Source organism: Macrotis lagotis, chromosome X (genome assembly GCF_037893015.1).
Source record: "Macrotis lagotis isolate mMagLag1 chromosome X, bilby.v1.9.chrom.fasta, whole genome shotgun sequence".
NCBI classification, from domain to species: domain Eukaryota; kingdom Metazoa; phylum Chordata; class Mammalia; order Peramelemorphia; family Peramelidae; genus Macrotis; species Macrotis lagotis.
Window position 1 is genome coordinate 546,913,403 of NC_133666.1, and position 13,543 is coordinate 546,926,945.

Genomic DNA, 13,543 nt, shown 5'->3' on the forward strand with positions numbered 1-13,543 from the left:
ATCATATAAGCAAAGCTGGTAATATGAAGCAATAATTTTGCTACTGATGCCCAGAACATGTCAGTCATCTTTTCTGTAGAAATAATTTAAGAGAGAAAATATGATATTGGTGGGTGGTCAAGAGGGAGCACTGAACTTTGACACTGGAAAGAGAAAAGAGTATATTTCCAGCTAGTGAAGAGGTTTGATGCTATGCAGAAATGCACCATGTAAAGATGTAATCCACTAGAGAACTAAGAGAATAGAAGAAGAAACAATTTCTCAAAAGACCTTAACTAGCACAATACAAATTACCCTTGCTGGTTTTTTTGCTTAAAAAATTCATAAATTTACTATTAAGTATCTTTGTAGTCAATTGTACTTTTTGACTATTTACATTTAAATATGTGAATTTTATTACACTAAATATTTTTTAACATTCTGTGCATTTTCCAAGATTTTTTTCACTAATTTCCATTCTTTTTTTCCTTTTAATATGGCATAGTTGAAATCACTCTGATCTGCTTCTGCTTTTTTTTCCCCACAAAGATCTTTTCCCCTATTTCATATATTCTTCATTTTCATAAAGGAATAATTTATTATAATAATAAAATCTTCTATTACTTCAGTGTTGAACAACTTATTTAATCATATTCCCATTACTGGACATTTAGATTGCTTCCTCTCTTTTTAAAAAAAGACTATTAATAATTGTCCCCATGAACATTTTTTTTTAGGTTTTTACAAGGCAAATGGGGTTAAGTGGCTTGCCCAAGGCCACACAGCTAGGTAATTATTAAGTGTCTGAGACCAGATTTGAACCCAGGTACTCCTGACTCCAAGGCCAGTGCTTTATCCACTATGCCACCTAGCCGCCCCCATGAACATTTTTCAAAAGTCCTTTTTTGGTTTGTTGATTTTTTGGGGTATTCCTATCAGTGGAATTATTGTATCAAAGGATATGTTTATTTCAGAGATACTTTAAGTTTCCAATGACATCAGCATTTAAATGAGTACATTTGTTCTACAACATTAATATTTCTTGCTCTTTTTAAAATTTAAATAGATTTTATTGATTTTTTTATCACCTACATTTCTTCCTGTATTTCTCCTTTTGACCTTTTTTCCATAGAGCTATTCCTTATAACAAAAGAAATTTAAAAAAAAAAGAAAAAGAGGAGGAAAACAAAAATTTAACAAAACTAATCAATACTTTGAAAAAAGGTCAAAATTAATACACAGTGGATAGACCCATGGACCAGTCAACTTTTCAAAGAGAAAGAGGAACAATTTTCTCATATCTCTTTTTTGGGAGCCAAGCTTTTTGTTTTTAATTTTGAAACATTTGTTTTCAATTGTTTTTTGGTTTCTTTTGTTCTAGGGGATTTTTTTGGTATATTGTTTCCCTGCTTAAATCTACTTCACTTTTCATCAGTTCATGTAAGCTTTTCCATTCTTCTCTGTATTCCTCCTATTGATTATTGCTTAAAGCTGTAATATTACATTACATTCACATGACCTAGCTTGTTTAGCTGTATCCCAATTAATGGGCTTCTAATATATTCCATTTCTTTGCTGCCATAAATGTTGCTATGATAAGTATTTTACCATATATATATATATATATATATATATATATATATATATATAGAGAGAGAGAGAGAGAGAGAGAGAGAGAGAGAGACTTACTGTTTGTCAATTACCTGATTTCATTCCTTTTCTTAAAATTTTGCCAGTTTTAATGGGTACATTGGTAGCTTAAAGTTGTTCTAATTGGCACTTGTTCCATTATTAACAAGGTTAATTTTTTTGCTGTGTCATCATTAACAATTTGTTTTTCCTCTTTTGAAAATATTCTATTCTTGACCTTTTACCATTTTTCTATTGTGGATTTTGGTATATACTTAGCAATTCTATATTCATTTTACTTGCCAGATTTTTATCTGACATACCACAAATATTTTTCCCAATCTGTTATTTTTCTCTTAATTTCTTTTTGTTGTTGTATAGAAATTTACTATTTTACTATATCCAAGTAGACAGTATGGTACAAAAGCCAAAAAAACGTACATTTGTGCCAAGTACTAAATTCAAATCTTAGTTCTGTCTCTTGTAAACTTGTTTCCTTATTTGTAAAATAAAGGAGTTAGACTAAAGGCCAAGGTTCCAGCTTTAAATCTGTGGGCCTAGGAATATGCTGAAAAACTCAGATAGTAATCGAGGTATGTGACTAAGGAGAGGTTCACATTTCCTGAACTAGCAAACATAGAAATTTCCGCAATGAGAGAGAAGTAAATGGAATGATGAGAAGAGATTCTCAAAGCATGGTAAGAGGACTCTAGTTTCACAAGGTCCTTTCAGGATGCCCACAAGGTCAAAACTAATTTCATAATAATAAAAAGAAGTCATTTGATTATTAAAATACTCTTTCCTTTTCTAACTATATATATATATATATATGTACATATATATATAGTTAGAAAAGGAAAGAGTATTTTAATACATATATGTACATATATATATATATTTCCAATATATCATAACAGAGTGACTGCAGAAGAGATATGAGAATACAACTGTCTTCTATTAAGCCAGACAATAAATTATTAAAAATATGTAAAGCAATGCCACTCTTCTCAATTTTAGTTTAGAAAATAGTTTATATTTTTAATGTATCTAACAAGTTTATTATTGCCTATTTTAAATGAATAAATAAATAGTTTATCATTTTAAATTTATAGTAGGGTAGATATTGATAGATTTAATTCACATAAACAAAAACTTTCAACAACTTTTAAGAGTGAAAGTGTTCCTGATACCCCAAAATTGGAGACTCATGGATTAAAACAATCAAAGTCAAAGCTAAATTTAATATTCTATATTAACTTTTTCTTAGTTTATTAATAGACTAAATTTTATTTCCATTTCCTTTAAAGCTATATTGTAATCTGACATCCTGCCAAGCCCTTGGAAATATGTGTGTGATGAACATGAATTCTTGGAGTTCTACCAGTGATGCTTGTCATCTGTTTCAGTCTATCTTTGTGAAAAAAGCTGAACAAGGCTCCGTCCATTCTATACCTTTCTGGTATGAACATTATTATTGATATTTTTTTTGTACATGCATCTATGTATACAAATGTTAATAACAGAAATATTGGATTTCTATTTAAACAAAAATTATTTTCAGGAGACAGACTCTTCCATGGTTATTCTATGGGGAACAGCCAGGATTAGCACCTCAAATACTCAAAGATACCCAGCTTTCTACAAATTTCAACTTTAAAGGTCAAAACCAGGTAAATATTAATTTCTTAAGATCCAGAACTTTTGGGAGGGGGCAGAGGGGTGAGGGTTAAGGCAGTGGGATTAAGTGACTTGCTCAAGGTCACCCAACTAAGTAAGTAAGTATTAAATGTCTGAGGCCATATTTGAATTCAGATCCTCATGACACTCTAACACTTTTAAGAAATATATAACATCTAAGTTTAAGATATAATTCTTGAACTTGTCACAAAGTCATTTTAAATTTGTTTTAAAAAAATGAATCTTGACTTTACTCCCTAATGTCAGCTACTTTTGGCAACCACAAATGCAGTTGTTGTTGGCCTTCTGTACATTTGATATGACAGTTCTTAGCACTTAGGGACATGTAGTCATAGGAAATTTCTTCCATCACATCTCCCCAGCATTACGGAGATTGCATTTGGGTCTTTGTATGCATGCTCCAGGTGCCTAGGACCTTGAATTCAAGGAAGAGAAGGAAATTTGATATTTTCTTTCCAATTCATCCTTTTTTTTAAGGGTTCTTCTATATATGCAAACAACATGCCAAAAGCAGAAATGCTGTTTACTTTAAACTTGAATCCATTTTAAGAGCTTGGGTATCAAAACTTAGACATTTTTCTTTAGTGTGCTTGACTAGTTTGGTCTGTTTCAAAATACTTAATATTTATCAATTTAGAAGGGAGTGTTATTTTTCTAAAAATTATCTTGATGTAAGAATGTTACATTTTAATTTGGTTTTTGCCTTTTGTCTCATTAGAATATGAAAATGAAGTTTGTCGCCTCTTCCTATGATGTGAGAGGAAATTTTATCCAGTGGCAGACTTTGGAAGGAGGTCTTTTACAGGTGAACATAATTCAAGTTAAATTATTTCTATACATTTAAAAAATTATACAAAGAATGAAAGGGAAAAAGACTTAAAACACTTTTAAATGAAGTATCCTTTTAAGTTTAAATGTATATTGTACTTTAAACTGAGAGACTGCAACTCATGCTTGGAAGTCAACACAGCTACAATATCCTGGAGCTGGGATCTGTCTCCAGGTAACCTATTTCAAGACCACCCTCTTTTACTCTGCCACATCTGTAAATTGAATCTAATATCCACAATGCCTTCTTGACACAGTGTTTGCAGGGGAGGGGAAAGTATTTTGGAAATTGTGAAGCTCTGTATAATTTTAAGTTGTTATTATTAGGTTCTTATTTTATTTAACTATCCAGTACTTAACTTTAAAAAATCATACTAATAGAGAATGACTTAAATCTCTATTAGAATGTTTTCCTAATAACACAGAACAGAGCAGCATGTGACCCACAGAACACTGGAGTATGACCTAAACCAGATTAAGATATGATTGAGAAATACTTAGCAAAATAAATAAAAGTAAAATAAGAGATAAATGAAATAATTTTGTGACTTTCTGAGTTAATATGGGACCTGTAGGGATGCTCAAGTATGATTTGGTGACTCCCCTTTTCTATTCAAATTTGACACCACTGGTGTGAGAACTCAAACCTATATTATTCAAGCTACTATATATATATATATATATATATATATATATATATATATATATATATGTTTCTGTCGATAAAATAACCCTTTTACTTTTGAATCATCTCATTTTCTTTACTTGTTTGACTGTTTTGATGCAGCTTTGTCCAGACACAGTGACCAGATTGAATGCTGCTTATAACTTTGGAACAACTTATCAGCAAAATGTAAGCTTAAAGTATATTAAATTCTACTTTTATTCTGTTCTTAAATCTTATTCTTTTAAAAACATACCAGTAATACTGGAAGGAAATGTTTATCTTTGAGAAAATATTGTCTGATTTAGATATTAAATGAAATTTCTTGATTAATTCACTGTCAACTATCTAGACTCAGAAAATCCACGTAATTATAATGTTATGAGAAGAGTACCAAAAATTTTATAATTTTATGACTTCGTTCTGATTTACAGATTAACTTGCAAGATTTTCCTAATTTCTTGGCAATAAGTATTGCTTATAATACAGTAGTATATTTTTATAAACATCTTATTTTTACCTATATTTCTAGATATAAAGAAAAAGACAGTTATGTCTAATGTTGAAGTTTTGGGAGAAAATTAAATATTTTTTGCTTTACATAGGCGTGTGTGTTTATGTATATATATATAAATATATACATTTACATACATATATATGTGTATGTGCATGCATCCATCTTTTTTGAGTTCCAGTATTTAATAGTTTAAATTTCTACACTTTACAGTTTTCTGGAAACTCTGATAGAGGGAACTGCTTAGTAAAGCAATTTTTTTTGGCTGATAATCAGTAAGATTCCTTTGATGTTGCAGTGATAAGTTTTATAACCCACACTTAGATATTAATAGTAACATATAATAGCAGTTGAATACTTTTACTTTAGATAAATTCTATGCCTTTGTTCAATTTTTATTATTACATTCAATTTTAAATCTTCTACTGGTTTTCCATACTTTGAAGAACTTTTGTATCACTCTTGGCTATATCATAAATGGAAATTTAAATTTGAGAAGTATTTTTTTAATCTAATTGAATATTTTTATACATCCCCTCATCAGGAAAGATAATGTAATACCTTCATCTTGCCAGTGAATCACATTAGTCTTAAAAGATGAGTTCATGTTTTAAATTATCAGGATAAAATTTAGTGCTTTGAAGACTTTGGTGACTGAAAGATAATAACTTTAAGTTTACTCTTTCTGGAACTTCTGGCCATGGTGGAGAGAAGCCAGGCCCTGTGCTAAGGTCTCCTGATCTTCCCTCATAAACAATAGGAAACAAATCTCTTAATGGAAATCCTATTCTAAGATCAGCCCCAGGGCTTTTGCTGTGGGAACCACTTCTCTCTGAGAAACAACCAGAGAGTGGAGGCATGGCCATGGGACTGACTTCTGGGACTTACAAGAAGGGATGGAGGGTAGGTTCCAGCCTCTAGCACCCCCTACTGGCCAGATGTAGATATTACACTCAGTGAGTTAAAGCCTCAAGGGATCTCAATACCAAATCTCTGTGAACCAGCCCCTCTCGAACATAAGGTCTTAGGATAATGAAGAAAGGTCAGCGGAAAGGGAGGATCATAGAAAAATTCCTAAAAGGAAAAGACCCTAATTCAGAGAGATGTGGAACCCCTGAGGAGAATATGATTTGGTCTCCAGCACAGAAATATTTCCTTGAAGAAATCAGGAAGAAGTTTAAAAGTCAGTTGGAGGGGCGGCTAGGTGGCGCAGTGGATAGAGCACTGGCCCTGGAGTCAGGAGTACCTGAGTTCAAATCCAGCCTCAGACACTTAATAATTACCTAGCTGTGTGGTCTCAGGCAAGCCACTTAACCCCATTTGCCTTGAAAAAACCTAAAAAAATCAGTTGGAAAATCTGGAAAAAGAAACCCAAGAGAAGATTAACCTTTGCAACAAGAAAATAAATCCTTGGAAAATACAATTGGACAAATGCAAAAAAGAAAATAATTCTCTCAGAACTTCAAATAATCAAAGGGAAAACTCTTACAAAAATAGAATTGACCAATTGGAAAAGGAGTTGCAAAAGGTAAATGAAGAAAATTCTTCCCTAACAAAAAGAATGGAGTCTATGGAAACCAGTGACTTCATGAGACAACAAGAATTTGTTAAACAAAACCAAAAAATTGAAAAAATTGAAGAAAACATTAACTACTTCATCAGCAAAACCACTGACCTCAGGAATAAATCAGGGAAAGATAACCTAAAAATTATTAGTGTTCCTGAAAACATTGAAGAGGAAAAAAGCCTGGACTCAATATTACAGGATTTAGTGATAGAAAACTGCCCAGATATCATGGAACCAAAGGGCAAAATAGTTATTGAAAAAAATACATCGATCCCCTCCAGAAAGGGATCCCAAAATGAGAACACCAAGGAATATTGTAGCCAAATTCCAGAACTATCAGATAAAAGAGAAAATACTGCAAGCAGCCAGAAAGAAACAATTTAAATACCAAGGAGCCACAGTAAGGATTACACCGGACCTGGCAGCATCAACATTAAGGGATCAGAGGGCATGGAATGCTATATTCCAAAAAGCAAGGGAGCTTGGAATGCAGCTAAGAATCCATTATCTGGCAAAACTGAGCCTTCTTTTCCAAGGCAAAAGATGGACATTTAATGAAATAGTAGACTTTCAACTTTTCCTGATGAAAAGACCAGAGCTTAATGGAAAATTTGGACTTCAAACAGGAGATTCAAGAGACACATGAAAAGGTAAAATTTTTGAAAAAGGGGGGGAGGAGAAGGGAAAAATAAACTGTTATCAAATAAGATGAAACTGGCAATATCCCTACCTAGAAGAAAGACTTTAACAACTTTCAAGAATTGTAATTAATTGTAAGAGAGAATTTAATTAGCCAGAAGAGATGGATATGCATGACTTATTTGAGAAACTGTTATCCAATAAGATGAAACTGGATATATCCTTACCTGGGAGAAAGACTCTAATAAGTCTCAATAATTGTAATTCTAGTAGAGAGAACAGCCAGAAGTGATGGACACTCATGACTTTTCTGTGACTCAGAAAGAATGATTTAAAAACAATACCTCCTTAAAAAGGAGGACAGTAAAGATTGAAGGAGGAGGAGGAGATTGAATAGGGTAAATCTCATTACATTGAGAGTTACAGAGGACTTATTGCAATGGGGGGGAAGAAGGGAGGAGGTGAGAACTGCCTGAATCTTACTCACATCAGATTGGCTTAAAGTCAACATACACACACTCAGTTAAGAAACTTATCTTACCTCTAAAGTGTTAAAAGGAGGAAAGGGGGGGTGGAAGGAAGAAGGGGCAAAGGGAAAGGGGAAAACGAGAGGGGGGGTTAGATATAGGTGGGCAAACACACTGAAGGTGGTGGTATTCAGAAACAAAATACTGGGGAATATGGATAAAGGGGAAAAAAAGGAAAATACAAACAGAGGGAAGATAGCATGGGAGGCAATAAGGAGTAATTATAAGTAATTATTAGTAATTATAACTTTGAATGTGAATGGGATGAACTTTCCCTTAAAATGTAAGTGAATAGCAGAGTGGATTAAAAACCAGAATCCTGCAATATGCTGCTTTTAAGAAACTCATCTGAAGCAGGGAGATACAGAGTAAAGATAAAAGGTTGGAGCAAAATATATTTGCTTCAGCTGAAGTGAAAAAAGCAGGGGGAAGCTATCCTTATCTCAGTCAAAGCAGCTGCAAAAATAAATATCATTAAAAGAAATAAGGAAGGTAACTATATCCTTCTAAAAGGTACCATAGACAATAAAGTAATTTCAATACTAAACATGTATGCACCCAATGGTATAGCCTCCAAATTCTCAGAGAAGTTGAAGGAGTTACTGGAAGACATAGACAGCAAAACTCCACTAGTGGGAGACCTCAACCTCCAGCTCTCAGATTTAGATAAATCTAACTATAAAATAAACAAGAAGGAAGTTAAGGAGGTAAATAGATTGTTAGAAAACCTAGACATGATAGACTTATGGAGGAATTTGAATGAGGATAGAAAGGAAATATACGTTCTTTTCTGCAGTACATGGCACTTAGACAAAAACTGACCATGTACTAGGGCATAACAACCTAACAATCGCAGAAAGGCAGAAATAGTGAATACATCTTTCTCAGATCATAATGCAATAAAAATCATATGCAATATTGGACCAGGAGATATAGTCTCAAAACTAATTGGAAACTAAATAACCTCATTTTAAAGAATGAATGGATCAAACAACAAATTGTAGAATCATTTTATCCTAGATAATGACGATAATGAAACAACATACCAAAACCTATGGGATACACTCAAGGAGGCTGTCAGAGGATATGTTTTATCTTTAAATGCTTACATGAATAAATTAGAGAATGAGGAAATCAATGAAGTAAATATGCAACTAAAAAAATTAGAGAAAGAACAAATTAAAAAGCCCCAATTAAATATGAAATTAGAAATTCTAAAAGTGAAAGGAGAAATTACTTAAATTGAAAGCCAAAATACTATTGAATTAATAAATAAAACTAAGAGTTGGTTTTATGAAAAACCAATAAAATTGATAAACCTCTGGTCAATTTGATTAAAGAAAAGAAAGAAGAAAACCAAATTGCTAGTTTCATAAATGAAAAAGGTGAACTCACCACCAATGAGCAGGAAATTAAAGTAATAATTTGGAATTATTTTGAAGAACTCTATGCCAATAAATTTGATAATTTAAATAAATTGGATGAATATTTCTAAAAATATAAGCTGCCCAGGTTAAATGAAGAGGAAAGTAAATACCTAAATAACTTTATCTCAGAAAAAGAAATTCAACAAGCCATTATTGAACTCCCTATGAAAAAATCTCCAGGGCCAGATTGATTCACAAGTGAATTCTACCAAACATTTAAGGAATAATTGGTTCCAATTCTATATAAACTCTTTGGAAAAATAGGGGAAGATGGAACTCTGCCTCTTTCTATGACACCAATATGGTGCTGATACCCAAACCAGGAAGAATTAAAACAGAGAAAGAAAATTATAGACCTATCTCCCTGATGAATATAGATGCAAAAATCTTAAATAAAATCTTAGCAAAATGATTACAAGTTTTCACTAAGGTAATGCATTATGACCAAGTAGGATTTATCCCAGGAATGCAGGGTTGGTTCAATATTAGGAAAACTGTTGGTATAATTAATTATATCAATAACAAACCTATCAGAAATCATGATTATATCAATAGATGCTGAAAAAGCTTTTGACAAAATACAGCACCCATTCCTACTGAAAACACTAGAGAGTGTAGGAATAAATGGATTGTTCTTTAGAATAATAAGCAGTATCTGTCTGAAACCATCAACAAATATATGCAATGGGGATAGGCTAGAGGCATTCCCAATAAGATCAGGGGTGAAACAAGGATACCCATTATCACCACTACTATTCAGTATCATATTAGAAATGCTAGCTTCAGCAATAAGAGAAGAAAAGTAGATCAAAGGAATTAGAATACAGAAAGAAGAGACAAAACTCTCACCCTTTGCTGATGACATGATGGTATACCTAGAGAATCCCAAAAAAATCATCTAAAAAACTGCTAGAAATAATTAGTAACTTCAGCAAAGTCGCAAGATACAAAATAAACTCTCATAAATCATCATTTCTATATATGACCAGCAAGATACAGCACACAGAGCTAGAAAGAGAAATCCCATTCAAAGTAACTTCAGACAATGTAAAATACCTGGGAGTCTACCTGCCCAGGCAGACTCAAAAAATTTTTGAAAACAATTATAAAACACTTCTCACACAAATAAAATCAGACTTAAATAACTGGGCAAATATCAACTGCTCATGAATAGGTTGATAATATAATAAAAATGAACATTCTACCAAAATTAAACTACTTTTTTAGTGCCCTGCTTAATCAAAGTTCCAAAAAATTACTTTAATGTGTTAGAAAAAAATGCTAAGCAAATTCATATAGAGAAATAAAAAGTTGAGAATCTTCAGGGATTTAATGAAAAAAAAAGTGCACAAGAAGGTGGTTTAGTCTCACCTGATCTAAAATTATATTATAAAGCATCAGTCATCAAAACTGTTTGGTATTAGCTAAGAAACAGAGTGGTGGACCAGTGCAATAGCAGGAAATGATTATAGTAATCTGCTGTTTGATAACCTGAAAGAGTCCAGCTACTGCGATAAAAACTTCTCTTCGATAAAACCTGTTGGGAAAATTGGAGTTAGTATGGAAGAAACTTGGATTAGACCAACACCTCACCCCCCTTTACTAAGATAAGATCCAAATGGATACAAGATGTAGACCTAAAATACCATATTTTAAGCAAACTAGGAGAACAAAGAATCGTTTACCTGTCAGATCTATGGAAAGGGAACCAATTTATGACCAAGAAAGAGATGGAGAATACCATTAAAAATAAACTAGAGAATTTTAATTACATTAAATTAAAAGTTTTTGCACAGACAAAACTACTGTAACCAAGATCAAAAGAAATGTAGTAATTTGGGAAACAATTTTTACAACTAGTATTTCTGACAAAGGACTCATTTCTAAAATATACAGAGAACTGAGCCAAATATTTTTAAAAAAAGACAAGCCACTCCCCAGTTGACAAATGGTCAAAGGATATACAGAGGCAATTTACAGATGAGAAAATCAAAGCAATTCATAGTCATATGAAAAATTGCTCTAAATCACTAATTTCTTTAATAAGAAATGCAAATTAAAAATATCTCTGAGGTACCACCTCACACCTCTCAGACTGGCCAATATGATCAAAAAGGACAATAATCAATGTTGGAAGGGATGTGGGAAATCTAGGACACTACTACGTTGTTGATGGAACTGAACTCATCTAACCTTTCTGCAGAGCAATTTGAAATTATGAAGGCAACAAAAATGTGCATACCTTTTGATCCAGCAATACTACTACTAGGTCTATACCTTGAAGAGATTATGGAAAAGGGTAAAAAAATCACCTGTACAAAAAGTGTTCATAGCAGCTCTGTTTATAGTGGCAAAGAAGTGGAAACTGAGGGAATGTCCATCAATTGGGGAATGACTTAACAAACTGTGGTATATGTATGTGATGGAACACTATTGTTCTATTAGAAACCAAGAGGGATGGGAATTCAGGGAAGCCTGGAAGGATTTTCATGAACTAATGCTGAGCGATATGAGCAGAACCAGAACAACATTGTATACCCTAACAGCAACGTGGGAGTGATGATCAACCTTAATGGACTTGCTCATACCAACAGAGCAACAATTAGGCACAATTTTGGAATATTTGCGATGGAGAATACCATCTGTATTCTGAGAAAGAATTGTCAAATTTGAACAAAGACCAAAGACCTTTAATTTAACAAAAAAAAGTTGTCTTATTATGTAATTCTGCTATATCTCATACTATATGTGTCTTCTTTAAAGATATTATTTCTCTTTCATCACATTCAACTTAGATCAATGAATACTATGGGAATGATGTAAAGCCTAACAAACTGACTTCTGTTGGGGGTGGGGAGAAGGAGGCAAGATTGGGGGAAAAATTGTAAAATTCAAATAAAACCTTCCTAAAATTAAAAAAAATTTTGCTATTTCTAATGATGAACAAATTATACATTTTTGACCATGACAACCATGTCTAATACTTATTCTCTACTTCTTGGTTGACCTTGTTTTCTCATTTAAAATGTTTTTGAAGAAAGCATGGAGTTACACATAAATACTTATTCAAAGTATTTTAATGAACATTTTCCCTAAATTTGCTTGATAACATCTCTGAAGATTACCAATGGAAATTTTTTAAAGTTTGATGCTTTTTTTTAATAGTGTGAAATTCCCATCTCCAAGATCTTAACAGACTTTACAAGTCCAGTGTTTTATGATGTGTTTCTTGAGTATACTAATGAAAAGCAAGAACGATATCTTTGGCCTGTACCAATATTAAACCTAAATCTTCGGTACAATGAAATCTTTGTGAACAAAGGTAAGACCTTTATACTTACTTTATATGTCTTAAATTAACTCAAGTAGGTAATAATAAAAATAGTATTTATGAGTACTTTCAGCTTTATAAAACCCTAAACATAAATTAATTAACATTGTCTGCTTAGGGACTAGGCACTGGGTTAAGCACTACAAAGAGGCAGCCTGCCCTCAAGAAGCCAATGAATGAGATTAAATATTATCTCATTTTATCTTCACAACTACCCTGGGAGGTAGCTGCTTTATTATCCCCATTTTGCAGATGAGGAAATTAGGGTAAACAGAGGTTAAGGGTCACAGCTAGTAAGTGTCTAAGGTTGGATTTGAACTCGTCTTCCTAATTCCAGGTCCAACACTCCTATTACTATGACACCTAGCTGCCTAGATAAACAAATGAATATAAGAACTCAATATACTAATGACTTAATTTTTTGAATTTCAATTGTAATGTTTTATGTGAAGTTAAATTCTCCATTTCTGTTTTTGATATACTTTGCTGAAATCAAAATGAGTAGAAATCATGTGGGAATTTTTTCTCAAAATGATAAACATTGTTTTTTTTTCCCTTTAAATAGTTCTAGATATAGCAAAATTCCACCAGTTCAGATTAATTGGGGAGAATTATTTTTCCAAATTGATTAAAACTTAAAGTTGTAGAAATAATAATTAGGTATGATGAAGGCAATTTAATTACCAGGATCACATTGGAACTACTGCCAGCAGTATTCTTAGCACCATTTTCTCTTTAGA

General features: G+C 32.4%; 1 protein-coding gene across 1 annotated transcript in view; it reads left to right on the plus strand.

Annotated features, from left to right (window-relative positions):
- The window catches only part of TMEM67 (transmembrane protein 67), a 90,688-nt gene that overhangs the window by 28,523 nt on the left and 48,622 nt on the right, over window positions 1-13,543 (plus strand). The window contains exons 8-12 of the mRNA XM_074200170.1: window positions 2,916-3,067; window positions 3,170-3,278; window positions 4,025-4,111; window positions 4,922-4,987; window positions 12,638-12,794. Coding sequence (XP_074056271.1) covers window positions 2,916-3,067; window positions 3,170-3,278; window positions 4,025-4,111; window positions 4,922-4,987; window positions 12,638-12,794 — 571 coding nt within the window. The remainder of the gene's footprint in view (window positions 1-2,915; window positions 3,068-3,169; window positions 3,279-4,024; window positions 4,112-4,921; window positions 4,988-12,637; window positions 12,795-13,543) is intronic.